Raw genomic sequence first — 18,766 nt, 5'->3', positions numbered from 1 at the left:
ACCTGGCACTGCCTTAAGCACTTTATATGTTACCGCGAGCCCACCTGGCAGCCCTTTCAGGAAGACGGTTCGAGGAAACGAGACCACAGAAGTCACTGCTTGCTCAGTGACACATACTGGGGGGTGGCAGGAGTGGGGGGTGGACTCAGGTTCCTGTGAAGCCGGAGCTTCTACTCTATCCTATACCCTTTCATTTCAAACTCCTTTTAGTACACGAGTCACTGTGTGTTTCTAAACAGAGTTCGGATTGATGGCGAATTTCCCCTTTGTGTGGCACTGACATACTGTTACAGTGTCATTGAAGTATAATCCTGGTGGCAGCAGCTCAGGGATGGGACTGGGTTGTTAAGGTCCAGGGGCCACAGTGGGTTTGCATTTCATTTTTATGTTATGATCTCAGAGTCCAGGAGAAACTGATAACTTCACAAAAGTAAAGGTTAATGATATTCATCACAGGTCCTTTTTTGGGACATGTTATTCTTTTATAGAGCTGCCGCTATGAAATTAGTGAATGTTAATGATTTAAATACTGAATGAGTTTTATTTGTCTATTCAGACCACCATAACAGACTACCATAGATTGCATGGCTTAAACAACAGAACTTTATTTTCTTACAGTTCTGGAGGCTGGAAAGTTCAAGATCAAGGCTATGGTAGGCTTCAGTTTCTGATGAGAGCTCCTTTCCTGGCTTTCAGGTGGCCGCTCTGTTCTCATGTGGTCTCTCCTCTGAGCGTGAAGAGAGAGGGAGAGTGAGCTCTCTGGTGTCTCTTTTTATAAGGACAGTAATCCTATTGGATTAGGTCCCTACCCTTATGACCTCATTTAACCATGATTACCTCCTGAAGGCCCTATCTCCAAATACAGTCACATTGAGCATTAGGGCTTCAACATACGAATTGCAGTGGAGGGGACACAATTCACTCCATAGCAATTGTTGATGTTTTTTCTTGCATTCAAAAGTCTCATTTCTTAATGAGAAAATACAAAACTTTGATATTTTCTATTATCCACAGGGAATATTTTAAATAACCAAACCTCCTAGAATTAGTTAACTTTCAATTCTTACTAAAATATTGAAATATTTTACATTATCCTTCAGTTTAAAAGATTGCATGATCTGTACTTGGTAATAATCCTAGCAGTCAGCAGCATACTCTGCAATAATATGAAACTGCTGTTTGCTATTTCACCATTGTTTGCCTGTTCTCTGTATGGCTGTTTAAAGACGACAGTTGTTTAAAAAGGCACTGCAATAGGATCTCCACGTCCTGGTAGAAAATTAGAAGTGGAACTCAAGAGTTTGATAAAGAAATATTCTTCCTTTAAAAGATTATTTGGGATAAAACTAATTATTGTTGTAATAATGTCTAGCCCTGTTGTGACTGATAACACAATGTTACGAGCTACCTTTAATTTTCTGAATTGGAATTATGATGATGACAAATCTAGCAATAATGGCTAATATTTACTGAGTGCTTACAAAGTGCAGAGGACTATTCTAACTGTGTTAGATGTAATGATTCTTTTAATCCTCACAGTAAACCCATGAGAAGGTCCTATATGTAGCCAGAATTTACCCTGACAGAAGTGAGGCATAAGGAAGTTAAGTAATTTGCCTAAGACCAGACAGTTATGGGTAAATGAGTCAAGAAGTAGTTCTCAATGAATCAGGAAGTAATTAATTAGTAAGACCCTTGGTTATGTGCAAGTTGTGAAAAACACTATAGTGAGTGGAAAAAAAGTGGGGGGGGGGTAGTCCTTTGCTACATTAGAAATCAGAGTATAAGAAATGCTAAAGTTTGTGGTAGATGTCATAAGAGCAGCAATGAGCCCTGAAGAGATGAAGCTTCTGGAGAAGACCTTAAGGGCAGTGTTCCTCCATATGCCATCAGTGAATCACTTGGGACCAGAATCACTTGGGAAGTTTGTTTAAAATGAAGATTACTGGGCCCCATCCTAGAAAAAGTGGAAATGAATGAGGGTTGGAGCCCAGCAATCTGTGTTTTCATGAGGCTACTGCCTTAAAGGATGGATCTGTTTGGATAAAAAAAAAAGGATAGCAACTTTCCCAGCAAGGCAACCACAGGAGCAAAGAGATGGGGGAAGTACGGTTTATTTAGGAGGTACAGTAAGGAGAAAGGTCTCCAGGGAGATTGACGAGGATGTTTTGGAGAGCAATGCAGAACAAGACCAAATAAAGATATTAAGGCCAAGTTTAGGTAGGACTTATTTCACTTAGCATAATATTCTCTAGGTCCATCCATGTTGTCACAAATGGCAAGATTTCATTATTTTTTTATGGCTGAGTAATATTCCATGGCCTATGTATACCACATCTTCTTTGTCCATTCATCTGTTGATATGGACACTTAAGTTGCTTCCATATCTTGGCTATTGTGAATAATGCTGTCTATCTGTTACTTTTAATATGTGTTCTCAGAGTATTTTTTTAATTTATTCAATCATTCAGTAAATATTTATTGAGCACATACTATGTGCTTTTTCTCTGAGTAAACTTTTAACTTGGGCCTGAGAATTTCTTTAAAACATGGGCTTTTAACATTGGAAGGAAGGAACCTTGAAGATCAATTTCTTCATGTTTTAGGCAAGAGTAAACAGAAATCCAAATGAAATTGTTCAGGTCTCACTATGTGTTAACAGCAGAGCTGCTGGGAAAACCCAGATCTCTGTGTACCACCCTGAGTGATGTCAGAGGACAAACTTACCGTGGGTTTGTCCTCATGCTTTTCCTTCCATGAAAGTCAAGCCAGTTCAGATCCATTTCAGTAGATTTGTCTCCTGAAATGAATAACTCTGGAAAGATTTAATGGTAGCAGAAATACAGAATCTCTAATATCAAATATTTAGAGGAAGCAAAATGTTCTGAATTTATTGTTTTTCCCTTAAAAAAGTAACATTTTAATTGATATACCACCGTAGTGTCCTCCAGGTTTATGCTTGATATCTTGTTTGGACACTTTTGCCAACAATGTTAATAGCTCACATTAAAAATGTGTTTAGCTGTCACGGCTGAAGGAAGCATCATATTTTTTAAAGTTTTGTGGGATTTATTTTTCCCTGAAATGAGGAAGGAGCATATATATGTAAAGAAGAAGGAAGCATTCCATCACTGAACCATATTTTTTGAGTTGTATATTTTCATTCGGCTTTTTTGTTAAGTCTTACCTAAATAGATTATGAACTCTTCAGACACAAGGTCGGCTGCTTATTTGATCCCTGACATCCTTTTACTGATTCGGTGTGATATGCCTGTGAGGCATATCTTTCATCAACTATCAATCTTTGGGATTTTCTCCCAAATCCTTTTAACACTTACAGAACCAATGCTATGTTGAAACAAATGAAGTCACACACTTTTTTTCCGTAAATTTTTTAAAAATTTATTTAATTAATTTATTTTTGGCTGCATTGGGTCTTCATTGCTGCGTGCGGGCTTTCTCTCGTTGCGGTGAGCGGGGGCTACTCTTCATTGCGGTGCGTGTGCTTCTCATTGCAGTGGCTTCTCTTGTTGCGGAGCACGGGCTCTAGGCACACAGGCTTCAGTAGTTGCGGCACGTGGGCTCAGTAGTCGTGGCTCATGGGCTCTAGAGTGCAGGCTCAGTAGTTGTGGCACACGGGCTCAGTTGCTCCGTGGCATGTGGGATCTTCCCTGGCCAGGGTTCGAACCCGTGCCCCCTGCATTGGCAGGCGGATTCTTAACCACTGCACCACCAGGGAAGCCCAAGGCACACACTTCTGATCTGGAGGATATCACATGTTTTAATGAGAGAGAGACAGATGGTACTGTGGGTTTGAGGGCATCACATCGCTATCAGCATTGAGATGTGATGCATGCACTCTTCTGCAGTTATAATATACCAACTAGAGGGCTGTTCCAGTTCCCAAAGAGTAGAATTCAGTGCATCTTCTTTGGCCTCGTTGTTTGCATATTACGTTATGCTAAAAATTTAACAGTAATATTTTTTTCCTGAAAATTTGAGAAAAGCAAAGGCCATGGTTGGTTAATTAAAACCAAAGACCCCATCCATGTTTGTTAAATGTGGGCCGTTTCTACAGCCCTAACTGTTAAGTTTTTAAACCTGCCTGTGTTTGGTTTCCCTCATTTTTCTTCCTGAAGCTGCAAGAGAAATAATCTGGTTAGAGAGAGAAGAGCGAGCCAGGCAGCACTACGAAAAGCACCTGGAGGAGCGGAAGAAGAAGTTAGAAGAGCAGAGGCTGAAAGAGGAACGTAGGAGGGCTGCTGTGGAGGAGAAGCGAAGGCAGAGGCTCGAGGAGGACAAGGTGAGATGCTGCTCTGGGGGAAACGTGGGAGGCTTGTCTGTTTCAGAAACACAGCACGTTTACTGTGAAGCTTCCCGTTAAGGTGCTGGCATGCACACCAAGAATGTCTCAGAGGCAGCAGATTTACAGAGTCATAGTTTCTAGGGAGGTTGTGGTGTGGAAATCAGGTAGAGAATGGTATGATTGTCACTGTTGCCCCAGGAACTTTAAAAGCTCATTTCTCTGGTCTAGACCTATAACTTATTTATGTTTACTTCATCTATACTGAAGTCTTAAGACTACTCCCAGTAATTGGATTTCTGTAGGACTTTACCATTTACAAACGTTTTCTCATAGATTGTCTCATTTAACTCTTGCTCAATCCTTGAGTAAGTGTTGTCAGTTTTTGTGAAAATGGACATTTAGACTCAGAATAGGTAAGTTACAGAAAGTCGTACAATCCATTAAGTTGTGGGGTTAGGATTACCCACATCCGTAGATTCCATATGCTGTTTTTAAAATACAGTACCACATGTGTTTAAGCTAAGACCTGCACTACCAGGCTTATGTGAGTTGATGGGAGCATCACACTCCCAGTACTAATAGTAATCGTCATTTATTTAAGTACCTGCTGTATGCCAAGCGCTTTATCAACTGACACCTAATAATTTCAGTAACCCCTCACCCAGGTTGATATTACTCTCACCTTAAGGTGTAGGACTTAGGAAGTTTAAGTAGTACCTCTCTCTCCACTCTGCCTGAAGTCGAAGACTCCTCAGACATCCAGGTGGAATCTAATCATCAGCTCCTCTCTTCCCTTGAAGGAACGCCATGAAGCCGTTGTACGACGTACAATGGAGAGGAGCCAGAAGCCAAAACAGAAACATAACCGGTGGTCATGGGGAGGCGCTCTCCACGGGAGCCCCAGTACCCACAGCGCAGGTAAGCAGACAGTAACCGCTTTCAAAAATCACTCTTGTTTTCTGGACAGTACAAGTCACAGTTGCTTCTTTATTCTGTGTTTGCAAAACAAAAATCCTGCGGAAATAATTAAGTTACACTTAAACGATGCTTCTACTGTTTGAGGATAAGAGGGTGATGGAGGTAAGAAGATAAGGTTCCCTCCCTCCACACAGGCTGATTTTCTCATCCTTTTCAAAATTCTTTAAAGAATTGGAAATCTATGCAATGTTTCTAAACAACTACTTTCAACTCTACATTATTTTAAGTAATTCATTTGCATAGTGGTTTCAGGATTATGGAACAGGTTAACCAGTTTCGTCCTTTTCTCTGGAAGAACCATAGCAATATTGACAATCAGAATCAATACTATGAGCTTATGTATTCTGACCCTAAAGTATATGCAACACTAAGGCTCTTCAAGAGAAAATACAGATTTCTGAAGCTAGAAATAGTAGATGTCCAAGCAAATGGATGTTCCCTTGTTCTTCAATTGACATAAAATCGTACTGAAATTTGGATTTAGTGAAAGGCTTTATTTTTGTACTGTAAATTCAATACACCTTGAATTTTATATAGTGTGTCAGTTCTTTTTCATTTGTGTGAGTCTAATAAGCTTTTTTTTTTTTTTTAATTTACTTTGGAAAATCATTGTCTTACATTCTGTTCCCAGGTGGTTTTGTTGAGTCATCATTCACCTTTCTCGATTTAGCAGGACTGGACCACCACTTCACAACTTTTGGTGGTACTAGAAAACCTGGTACAGACATCCTTGTGATTTGCTGATTGCCTGACCTGTAGCTAGCACCTCAGACCTAGGGCCAGTTCATCAATAGCTGAACCATCACCACCTTAGTCATAATGCATGCTTAATATCCTGTTGCATAGACCTAGATCTGGGACGTGGCACAGTGTTTCTCAAGTGTTGATAGTATGACTCAGGTGACTTAAAGGTATTGAAATAAAGTAATTACATGTGCTATGTTTACTTTCTTTTTAAATGATCCTTTTGGATAAAACCTTAAAAAAACGTGTTTTCACTAATACATCACCAGGGCTCAAAGTACATCCAGTGTGGCTTTATCCACCCAACCGCCCCATCAGTACAGCTGCTGCCACTTTCAGTTTTAATCTGAATAACTATGGATTTTCGTTTGCTTTATTCTCTTTCATTCCTAACATTCAGTGTGTCTTCTATAACCCCTTCATTTAAAAAGATCTAAAAGCATGTTGCCACAACTTTGCAGTGAACCAAATTTGAAAGCATGTTTTTTTCCCTTGGTTCTTCATGACCCAGTGGTATGTGCTGTGGGGCACATATCAAATCTGTGGTCATAAGGATCATTTACATGTGATATTTCATTCTAGGGATAATTTTGCATATTTGTTCCATGCAAAAAAGCTGTCATGGTATGTACTTTAAAACCTTACTTATTTTTCTTTTACCTGGCTTCCTGTTTTACATGTGCACGTTACACATGTAAACCTGTTACAGATTTTCAAACATTTTTGAGGGGAACTCAAGTTACTTAGCTTTACTTCTTGCTTCCACACTCAGTTCAATATATAACCTTTGTTATTGCCACTCAGAGCAAGAGAAACCAGCATTGTATTTGTGAGCTGTTGGATAAAATCCTTTTTTATAAGGTTTGTGAATTAGAGAAAATTGCTCTTATACTGGAACAGAGTAGTTTGAAAATAATGGGAATTTGCCAAAATTCTCAAAGGTCAGAATGATGTGCTGAGATCTTGAGAGCAGTGACCAGGTCTTGATCACTTTGAGTACCCCTTACTTCACCACAAGGCCTAACTTGTAGTAGGTACAACAAACAAATCCTAGAAGTTGAATTTCATCCAGATTAAATCAGTGTGTTGTCTCACTGCTCCCACATCAGCTCGCACTGCTTTGTAAAACTTTATACGTTTTAAACCGATTCTTCATGAATCCTTTTGTGGATCTGTGTTTTGTTCAGAGAGGAAAAGAAAAAGATTAAAAATTCTTACATGTTAAGTAATATAATAAATACATATTATATCTCCATAATTTTAATGATGCATGTTAGGCCTGCATGTAGACACAATCTCCCCCCAACTGAAGCTTAACATATAAAGCAATATCAGAAAAGATATTGCTGTAAGATCTCCTAGAAGTGACTTTCATTTTCCTTCCTTGTGCCCTTGAACCTCACATTTTATCATTAAGATGTTCCTTTTGACATTTTACCCTAAATCTTTTCTTTGTTAGGATTGCCCTAAGAGCCCATCAGTGAAGTGTAAATTTGAGTCACAGAAATGATGTTTGGTTATTTTCCTTTTAATAATTAAATTGCTTCATGTAAGTCAAGAATACTTAAATAAATAAAAAAAAATTTTAATTAAATTGCTTCAACCGTAAAGATGAGTCCCTGTAGAAGACAGGAATGTCTGATGTTGGTGGAAGACTTGCTTATTTCCTGCACACTATAAATAATGGCCCCAAATGGTTATTCTGTGGGGGAAATTTTAACATTTTTACCGCCAGGGTTAGTTAGACCAGTGGGAACGGGGTTTGAAGGCCTCTCTCACAAGGAATATTTTGGTTTGTTTTCAGTTTTAGGAGAAGCTAACCATAGAAAATAAAATAAAATATGGCAAAACCTCTTTAACTTTGGCTATTATAGGCCAGAAAAACTCCCTGCATCCTACGTAAATATAATGATGAGATGTTTAGACTTTTCCTTATACACAGTTTTATTCAGGGAACGTGATTTACGCTAGTGAGTGTGGTTATAGCTTAGTTCCACTGTAAGGAGAGCAAACTATCAGAGCTGATTTTTGCCTTTTATACAGCTACTATTTCTCTTCTGACTTGAACTTTAAGAATTACCCTAAAATTATCCAACAGCAATAAGAATATTATTAATAAACTTAAAGAGAAAGAATTCTGATTTTCTTTGCATTGCTGCCAGTTTTGTTAGGCAGGTTTGTGGGCTGATTCTACATCTGTAAACCACACTAAACTCTGTGTTATAGTCACAGAGGAGTGGTTATTAGTGTACTTTAAAAAAGAACTGCTCTGGGGGCCATTCTTCCCACACCTAAAGGGTTTCTTTTTCTTCCTTTTTAATCTGTTTTTCTATAATGAACTTCAATGCCCTGGGTAAAATGACTCTACAAGCAAAGGTATCAGCAGACGCACAGAACCTGGTGTTCTTTTTATTCTAGTGTTTGCATTCTAGCCTACCAGCACTATTACTACCCCATTGTTCACACTTTGGGAAATCATGAAGGCGTTCACTTTTTTTTTTTTTTTTTTTTTTTTTTTTTTTTTTTGCGTTACGCAGGCCTCTCACTGCTGTGGCCTCTCCCGTCGTGGAGCACAGGCTCCGGACGTGCAGGCTCAGCGGCCATGGCTCACGGGCCTAGCCGCTCCGCGGCATGTGGGATCTTCCCGGACCGGGGCACGAACCCGTGTCCCCTGCATCGGCAGGCGGACTCTCAACCACTGCGCCACCAGGGAAGCCCAAGGCGTTCACTTTTATGGGCCCCTTTGTGCTTCACAGTCCCCTTCCATTATTTTCGTTGTCCTCCGCTGGCTTTCCTTTGGTCTTCCTACATTTGTTGTATTATAACAATATGCTTGAATTTCCCTAGCTGACTAACTGGTGAGCTGAATAGTTATTTTATATTTTTATTTTCCTATAAGAAAAATGAGTATTATTTCTAGCCTTTAAGTTACCTTTAAAATGTCCACTTAGAAAACTGTGCTATAGTAAAGATCTAGTCATAGAGCTGAAAGCATCCAATCCTAGTTTTTCCTTCCATCAGTGAACTAGGAAATTGCAATCCTGCATGCTGGCTGTCAATTAGCATTATCTCCATTTGTTTTAGATCCAGACAGGAGGTCAGTTTCCACCATGAATCTTTCGAAACATGTTGATCCCGTCATTAGCAAGCGGCTCTCCTCTTCATCTGCAACTTTACTAAATTCTCCAGATAGAGGTACAGTCAAAAGGAAAACAAAAAAAGTGTTCTGTTATTTCCTTAATGCTTTTTTTTTTCTGGATGTTTACAGATAAAAGTAAGCATCTGAAGTTGCTTTCCCTACGTTTCTTAAATAGGAAGAAAAAAACTTCAGAGTAAAAAAGCAATAAACGTCTGAGCAGCATTTTCCTTGCGACAAGAACGGTTCTCATTTTAGAACTTGGCTGAATGATTGCATTTAGCAGTGATGAAAGCGGTGCTTCTCTCAAGTTTTTAGTACATGCGTTTACAGCTCCAGAAATCACCCACTTATCCACCAACATGCAAATAATCTTTGTTATGAACATTTATTTCACTTCAATCAGATTGTCTTTGACTTTTCATCTGTACTTGGGGAATTCCAGGCTTTAACTTTCTAAAAGACCTTTTTAAATGATTCATGTTGATAGATTTCATTTTGCTAATTTATTTCTCCTTTAACCAAACCTTTCTTACTGCATTTCTTGTATGTGCGTGACTGGTTTTCTGGTGTCCATTCATTTAAAGGGATTTGGCCTAACTTCAAGAACATCATTATTTAAGCCTCCTAAAAATTTCAATATTCATAGTCCTCCAATTAACATTTTATTTGAATTTTGAGTTTTGTTCATCCCATGGATTTACAGTACATGAATGTTGAGTTACTTATGAAATGAAAGTTTTATTTTACATATTTACGTATCATAGAATGAAAAATCGAGCTTTTAAGATAAGCTACTTGTTTTACATAACTGAAATGATTTTAAATTAAAAAAACCAAAGAATTATTGTGCAATATAAAAACACATACTCTTTGAAAGTAACAAACTGTGGTGACTTTGAGTCCTTTATTAAGAAACTGATTGGTTTTGAAGTGTTTATAGTCTTTAAAAAGAATGTAATGTGTGCATGTTCTATATGTGTGTATGTGTATTTGTATATTTTGTATTGTATAAAAGTTATGGTGTCATTGTTATGTACAATATAATGCGTTGATGTTATAATTAATCTCTTAAAGCAGTAAATGAATCAACTGCCTATTCTTGCCTTTTAACCTAAATCATTTTTTTTAACCTAGTTTGCCTAAGTCGTTGATATTAGACATGTAGTCAAATTAATGGCCTTTTATATGTTAGAGAAAAGTATTATGAATTGAAGTTCCTTTCATAAGTAGCCTTTATTTTCAAACCAATTCCCTTAAAATAACGTAAAATATAGCATGCTGTTCTTAACAGTTGTGTATTCATCTTTTCTTTGGGATTGGTCACTTAGCACTTGAATTTTATATTTTTGTGAACGTGGGTCTAAGACAAACTGTAACTGGGACTCACGGCAGTTTTCAGTTAAACCTTGGCTTATTGCCTCCTACAATCCCGTAGCCGAAACTGGGACAAGGTTGGGGGTAGGCAGATGGGCAATAAACCGAACAGAGTACTGTCCACACTTCTGTGGATTGACAGTGCCGTGTCAACTAGAAATAAGATGTTTTGTAAACTCTGCATGACAATATCTGATTGAATATCCTTAAGTAATTGGATCTTAGAACTGGGAAAAATTTGTTGGTTGGCTCATCTACTTCAGTTGGGATGATAGAGTCCCTAAGAGGTGAAGGGCCTGACTTCAAATCCTACAAGTTAATCGCTGGAGAAGAGGGACTAGAACAGAGATCACCAGCTCCCAACCCGTGTTGCTGCTGTGCTGCATTTGTAGTTCTCTCCTTCATGGATGTCCTTCCTTACATCAATCCTGACTCCATGCACTCTTCCTTTGGGTGAGGTTAAGGGCCAGGGGCAGTTCAATAAGCGGTTCATAGCTGGGGCCAGGAAATTGCCCCTTGAATTATGGTGCAGGCCTATAAAACCCAGGGCTAAGCTGGACTAAAAGGATAAGGGGGAGAGCACTAAATTTATGGGTTCCATGTCTCCTCCCCCCTTATCAAAAGAACTGTGAACCAGTTCTGGTCTACTGACGAGGTCAGCCTGGAAGAAAGATCCGCTTCATCCAGGGGCTCCCGTGTGGTCCAGGAAGCGATTTTTTTTTTTTTTAAGTTAGGCAGAACCCTAGCACAGTGAGAGGGCTCTGTCTTTTAATGAGAATAGAAATCTTCTGCATTTGAACTTCTCTAATTTAGAGATTTAAGTAATTTCGTTAGTATAATTTCTTTTCTGCTATTTTTTAAATTCGATTATGCTTTATTATCAAAGTAGAGAGCATTCTTATCAAATTATTAGAGGCTTTTACAGTCTGATCATAGTGTACACCATTACTAGATTGTCTGAGCTTTCTCAGCCCTACAGCACAGGCCTTAAAGCTGATATTAAACTGAAGCTCTGATACTATTAAAGTTGACATTCAGCTGGAATGCTCTGCTGGTTATTCAAAATGCTGGAATATTTCCATACCAGTTGGTAAATATCCACTTCCCCGAGCTGTGCTTCCCCAGGCCCTACAGAGTGTTATCTACTAGCTCTACTAGGAGAGCTCTACTGGTGCCTTGCCCCACCAGTTTTTAAATATTTTGATCATCACACCTGAATATAGTGTCACATAAACTGATAAAATGCCCGAGTTAAAGGAAACCCCTGATTACCAAAGATTTCTGTAATCGCTGCAACAGAGAGAATATTGCCCCTGGAAATTTTTGCATTAAAAATGTGTATTGCATATTATCTTAAGCTTCCTGCTTAACCAGCTTTTTTCTCAAGGAAGAAGAATAGGGCGTTTGAAAAAAGTAAGAAGGAAATTGGCTACTCTTTGCTGAAAATTAGTTCATACATTTTTTTCCCCAGAATCTGGATTAGAGGACATGGTGGAGGACCTAAAGCTGACTCCTGCCCGCGTGTTCTGTTTGACCGGAGCAGGGGTTTTTTGTTCCTGTTTTAGATCTAATTAATTGCCATCATATTTAAAAATGTAAGATTTCATATGACATTTAGGTCAGGATGTGGCAACACTTGCCTGATCTCTGCATGGCACCCGTCATCTGGGACTGAACAGTGACTTCCTGCTTGTGAAGGAACAGGGCAGCACAAATATCTCTAATGTTTGATTGTGTCCTTGGACCAGATGGTCTTTTATGGGAATTGTCAATATCTCATTTTAAGTGCTTAAGTAGGATCAATACTGTAGTTGTTTCATGAGAATTAATACCTTTCCTTCGGGAGCTTATCATCTCACGATTAGGCCTCTCTAGGTTAAAAAAAAAAACAATAAAGTAACTCTCCTGTACTAACCTTTACTAAAAAGTTATGGAAGAGATCTGTTTCTCTCTTGCTCAGAGCATAGTTATGAATGTGATAGATGTGGAAACGTTTCTCCTCGCAAAATCTTTCATTCACAGTTTCGAAGCTATAAAACAAATCTCTGTGGATTTGCTTTAAACACCAGTCAAAGAGAGTGTTTAATGATCTTCATTTGAGGCAGATGCTTTGGTTGATGCCTTAAAGACCAACAGAAATAAAGTAATTGAGCTTCTCAATCAAGGGGAAAAAAAGACACGGCTTTTCATTGATAAACCATCTCTACAGTTCTAAGCCAGTTATCCTACAGAGTTTATCTAAGAAAAGGAAACATTCACCTCTTCTTCCCTTCATCATCTACTGAAAATACAATTCTAGTGAAGATTTTAATTTAATCCTAATCACTTTTCCCACTGATTTAATTCTCTGAATGTATTCTAATTTTAGGTTAGACTATATTCTGCTGTTGTTACACATACACACACACACACACACACACTGCCATACTACAGTTCATAATAGCACTTATCCTACTGTGCATTCTACTAACTGTGTAACTATTACAATAGTTTTTATAACAGATCTTTTTATTTGTCAGCAGATTGATTTTAACCATGAAGACTCTCCCAATAAACAGAAATTCGAATAAAGAATTCACTAGTTCTTAAATTCACCAGCCCCTTGATCAAAATAGCTACTCTTTTGAAATAAAGTCCGATAATTAACGTACTTATTGGAGGTTGGTACTTCCTTTCAAATAGGAGCGGATATTTTCTACAACAGCCTTTAACATCGGATGGCTTCTATTAACTAAAACTAATTTCCTAGAATTCAGAAGTCATTTCTTTAAAATATAACATATATAAAAATTTATTATAAGGACAGTTGCTCCAGAGACCAGAGGACTTGCACCTGCTGTTTATGGTGCAGAACAGAAGTGGCCTTGTCAGGTTTAGACAGTTTGAAAGACTTTTATAAGCGACTTGGAAGTGTTTTCTAAAATAGAGATACAGTCCTCCCTCAGTATCTGCAGAGGGTTGGTTCCAGGAGCCGCCGCAGATACCCAAGTCCTCACATGCTGAAGTTCCACAGTGAGCCCTCCGTATCTGCCGGTTCTGCATCCATGGACACCGAGGGCCAACGGTATATTTACTGGGAAATATAAAATGTGGAAAAATCCACGTATAAGTGGACGTGCGCAGTTCAAACCTGTATTGTTCAAGGGTCAAGTGTATATGATCACTTTATTTTAGTGATATTTGTAGGATTTTGCAAGCTTCTTTCCTGATATCTTTGGAAAGTAGCTTCTATATTTTCATGGACCATCACTGGAAGCTAACAGTATAAGCAAAGTAATTAATTTATAATTAGTATGCATTTCCTAACGGTGGTCTTGCGAAGCCCCAGTACAATTTGGGACTCCACTTCATTGCATCATTTTAAATTTATTTTCTTGACTTTTCACACACCCACTAGTAATTTCTGACATTATGATTATATTGAATTTTGGCTTTTCTATCGTAATTTTATCTTCAGCTTTACCCTTATCCTCCATCAGAATTTTTATGTTTTTGCCAAACCAGGGACCTGAAAGAACTTGCTTGCTAAATGGGAAAGTCAAAAGAAAAACTTACATAGAACGTTGCATGAGTCCTCTTTCACTTTATTATATCTAATTTCCTCCAGTTGCCCAAGTAGCAATTCATGGAGATGTAGCAAAATGTAATGGAGACCTTTTCTCTATCCACATATTTCCAGTCTTGCATGAAGCTTCGACTTTGTTGAAGTTGACATTCAGGGTACTTAGGACGCCTTTTGGCTGAGGTGTGTGCTGTCTGCTCACCGCCCATCCTGACAAGGCAGATGGGTTCAACAGACTCAGAGATACATGCCAAACCTGCTGGAAATGGTTCTTCTGTTTTGTTACCTGTTGGATCCATAGGAGGGTGGTTAGCAAAATCTGTGTCCATAAAACTAATACAGAACCTGCCACAAACTTAACCTCTTGAAGAGAGGCACCTTATGGAATAGCTGCTCCTTTGAGCAGAGTCCCTCCTGCCCTGACTCTCCACCAGCTTCCTCCCCAGACAGCCTGGTCTCTGTCGAGGTCTCTCGCGAAGGCCCGGCGTGTGGGAGCGATAGGGGTGATGCCTTGCACCCCCTCGCCCCTGGAAAGAATGCTTCTAACATCTCACTTATGTGGTGACGTTTAGCTCGCCGCCTGCAGCTCAGCCCATGGGAGAGCAGCGTGGTTAACAGATTGCTGACGCCCACACATTCGTTCCTGGCCAGAAGTAAAAGCACAGCTGCCTTGTCTGGAGATACAGGTAAAACTGTCAAGGTGCAACTTTCTCCGTGAGGTAAAGTCCTCCTTTAGAAGCGTCTCTAAGCCACCCATTTTCATCTAATCCCATCTCAACTTTTCCCATCGCGTGCTTCTCCTCCTCCTGGTGGAATGGCGTTGGAAATGTGTCTGTTGGTGTTGGTTTCATGCCCCTGGTATCGTTTCCTCTGAGCATCCGTCTTAGCATCTTATCTGGACACCAGATGCCGGGCAGGTAAAGGATGCCCCTCCCTGTGATCAGATGGCTTCAGAGGCCTCTGTCTGTTCATAGTGTTACCAGAAAATCCTATCCCTTACCCACCTTTCTTTCTGCCCCTGCATCTGAGCAGATGATCAAAGGTAGAAATAATTTAATATCTAATACTAATTTGTGGGCCTGGGGATAAACTCAAAGCACAAGCCAATTTAAGCGTAGCGTTTCATAATGTAGCTGTGGACTAGTCACTTATCCTCCCTGGGCTAGTCTTTTATCTGTAATTGAGGAATAGTACCCTTTCAAAACTCTATAAAGAGTTGTGGAGAAGGCTAATTACAGTGTTCTTATTTGTTACATACTTTGAAAATATGTAAAATGTGCCAAGTACTAGTTATTATAATTAGTTATAACTCCTCTACTTTTTTGAAATATAAAACACCCCTGAATGAGCCAATTAGTTTAATGAGAAGTTAGTATAGAGTCTACATCTGGCTGGAGAGAAAGATACCTGTTAGGCTTTTGGCAGTGTCCCTCTCATGGTGAGTTGATTTTGACTTTCCCAAATATCTTTGGGCACAATTGGTGTATCTATGTAACCAGCCCTCATGTTTGGCACATGAGAAATTGCATAGCCTCTTCATAAAGCTCCCTTTAAAAAGGCTTTGCCTCTGCAAGCCACTTCATGTTCACTAGCCCTCTTTTTAAATAATAATTCTTGGTTGTTTTATGATATCTTTCATCTGTGGTGTCCAATGAGCTAGTATCAACCCTTATTCTCATAGTACCCCTGGGAGGCAGTCAAGAAAGCAAGTGCAGGCATTCCCACCACCTGCCTGTGGAAAACAAGAGATTGACAATAAGTGAGTTATACCAGAGGCGCTTAGAAAATTGGTGGACTAGGTCTTAAACGTGCTTCTATCCTCGGCACCCTCGTGATGCTCTCTGTACCATTGTGCGTTCAACTAGCTGGACCACAGTGATCTGTGTTTTCTATAAAGTAACTCTCCTGTCAGCTGTCACATTGCATCTGAGAATTTTCTGAAGGAAAAAACTACAGTTTATTTCAAGATACTTTATTTTTATGTCCATTTTGTCATACTTTCATATAAGTCCTGAAAGCTGTTCTTTATGTCCAGTTAATTGAAAAACCTTTAAAACTGCTTTTCAGTCCTAATTCATCGGATCTAAATAGTTTATGGTTCTCATGCTTCTGAACCTCCACATTGTATGTTGTTTCATACTAAAGGACTGCCTCACAGCTAAAAAATTGTCTTTCTTTGCTATTTCTGTCATCACTAACTTTTGTCAATTCTTTCACTCTTCCTCTAGTCTCTTCCAACACCATTTCCTCATCTTCCACCCATTCGACTTGCCCAGCTTCCCACCTTCCTTGGCGCTCAACCAAGGTGCTTTTTAATCTGCTAACTGGCTCTTCTTTACTTTGCAACTTTTCCATTCTCCTCTTCACAAATTGATACATTTTTGTAATGTATTTTAGTGTGAAGCAATGCATACATAGCCTTTATTTGAGTTGCCTGTTTTATTAATACATTCCTTAGATCATTGTTACCTATTATTGCATTGATAACAGCTTATATTTAATGAACCAAAACTGTTGTGTTTAGAAATTTCCATTTGAAATTATTCATGTAAACGTCTCTTACACTTATCTCCTCAAAAACATTTTTCCCATCACTTTTATTTTTCCATCTGGTCTCCTTGATAATTTTTTCTTGTCTTCCCATTTTAGTGTCGTCCCTTGAGTTCACCTCATATCCAGTTGCCATTGGCGAGAGGGTGACCTACATCCAGAGCCAGGGTTACAGTAGCAAATCAAAACAGCCATCCTTACTCCTAGGGTGTTTGGTGATTGCAAATTCCCAGAACAAGTAATAAGAGCAGTTGAAAATTGGAAATCAGAGTCTCATATGTTTCATTGTGACCACTGCTTTGGGTTGATTTTTTTCTTGCCCATTTTTAAAAATACATTCATGATACATGTGATTATTAGAACTCAGGATTAAATGAGTTAACACATGTATAAAATGTTTCGAATAGTACCTGCACATAGTAGGCACTCAATAAATGTTGTTATTATTCTACTATGTAATTATTCTCTCTGCTGCACTCCAACCACTTGAACTGCATTATCTTTTCTCTGCAGCCATTATTTCACATAGAAAATCCTGAATACGTTAAGTTAATGCACGCTTGCTACCAATAGTAGAAAGAAATACAGATATTGTGGAAGGATTTCTCAAAGACATTTCCATAAAAGAAATGTTTAATAAAACTACTTTGGGTTATGGAGGGCACTCTAGGAGGGAAAAGAAAACAACCATCATATATTGCTCTTCCTATTTCTTCAGAAGGGCAAGATTATTAGAATAATTGATTTAAAGGTTTCAGGGTTTTCAGTAGTTGCTGTTAAGAACAGCGATGAATTCCATGAAATGTAGTATCCTTAGAATTAGCCAGACGATGTTTCTTGAAGAATTAAATTTGAGGATTTTTGTATGGACTACATTAGGTAGGTTTAAGGATATTTTTTTCCCTTTCCTTCACATTGACTCAGCACTATAATAAAGAATGAACCAGAGGCATGATGAGATTGGTTACATCCACGGTGGTCTCAGGAAATGCTCCAAGGAAGTGCTCCACAGATACCCCTGAAATTATTACTTTCCACTAGAGGGAAAAGAAATCATATTTCTGTGCTTCATTCCTTTTTCAGTGTCAGACCCATGGCCTCAGAGCAGGGCTGTCATCTAGGGTTTCTTGATCCTTGAGCAGTTAATGGCCTCTGGCTGTGCCCTGGGCTGTGTGTGCCGCTCTTGGTCATTAATCCCACAGAAGTTCCTTGTGCCAGGATGTTCTTCTTTAAAGGCATTTGATTGGCTTGGAAGAGGTTTGCATTAGTGAGCTCTTTCTTTGTCTGGGAAGGGCAACTGCTTTGTTGTGGCACTTGAAAAAACGTTGTTTTCCAACAGTTTTCCCTGTGATCACGATAAGCCAAATGAGGAGAGGGTCTCCTTCTTCACAACACAAAGGAAACTTCCTTCACGATTAAGGTCTGAGGCAAAGCTTTATGTCAGTTTGGAAGTAAGACATATACCTTTTAAGGAGAACTGAGGGAATGCAAAGTGTTTCAGCTTATCCAAGAAATAAGGGTTCTGTTTTCAGATGATGGGAGAAGAGAGTGCAGTTTCCAGTCGATTCACCACCTTGACCATGCAGTGATAACCAGAAGATACTGCAAGGCATTTAATGAAAGAGAACACAGGAATACAGATGCAATCTGATGGACTTTCTGTCTGTAGACTAAACCAAAAAAGCACTTAAATATTTTTAACTATAATTCTGAAATTGAGATTACCTTGAATTTGTCCTGTTAACTTTTGAGTTTTTAATTTATTAATACTGTTATATTCAGTTTACCTAACAGTCTCTTTAAAGGGTTGCTACTACAATGGCTAGGGTCGGGTAAAGTCATTTTATAACATGGTCCGAATACATAGCATTCCCCTCAGTAGTCATGTTTAATTGTCTTATTTTTTGCTGGAAAACAAGATTTCCAGATGAGATCTGAAAATGAACCTTGGAACATTGGTACCCACATGTTTGATACCTACGCAGTGTTCTGTGAATTTCTTTAAACCCACTGTTACTCAGAATCACTTGATTAATGATAATGTTCCTTTGAAGGTGAATGGTCAGAAGCTACGTGGTTTTCAAAAAAATATTTCTATCTTGAGTAAAACTGC

At 38.8% G+C, this 18,766-nt stretch overlaps 1 protein-coding gene across 6 annotated transcripts in view; it reads left to right on the top strand.

Moving 5' to 3' along the window:
• The window catches only part of MAP7 (microtubule associated protein 7), a 167,144-nt gene that overhangs the window by 122,244 nt on the left and 26,134 nt on the right, over positions 1–18,766 (top strand). For 5 of the 6 annotated variants that reach the window (XM_079939822.1, XM_079939823.1, XM_079939821.1 and 2 more), the window contains exons 4-7: positions 4,140–4,303; positions 5,107–5,224; positions 9,113–9,223; positions 14,676–14,789. In XM_079939822.1, the coding sequence (XP_079795948.1) occupies positions 4,140–4,303; positions 5,107–5,224; positions 9,113–9,223; positions 14,676–14,789 (507 nt within the window). The remainder of the gene's footprint in view (positions 1–4,139; positions 4,304–5,106; positions 5,225–9,112; positions 9,224–14,675; positions 14,790–18,766) is intronic. The other variant, XM_079939825.1, reaches the window with a different exon arrangement.

This window comes from Stenella coeruleoalba (assembly GCF_951394435.1).
Source record: "Stenella coeruleoalba genome assembly, chromosome: 12".
Classification (NCBI taxonomy): Eukaryota; Metazoa; Chordata; class Mammalia; order Artiodactyla; family Delphinidae; genus Stenella; species Stenella coeruleoalba.
This window is presented reverse-complemented; position numbering and strand designations above follow the sequence as displayed.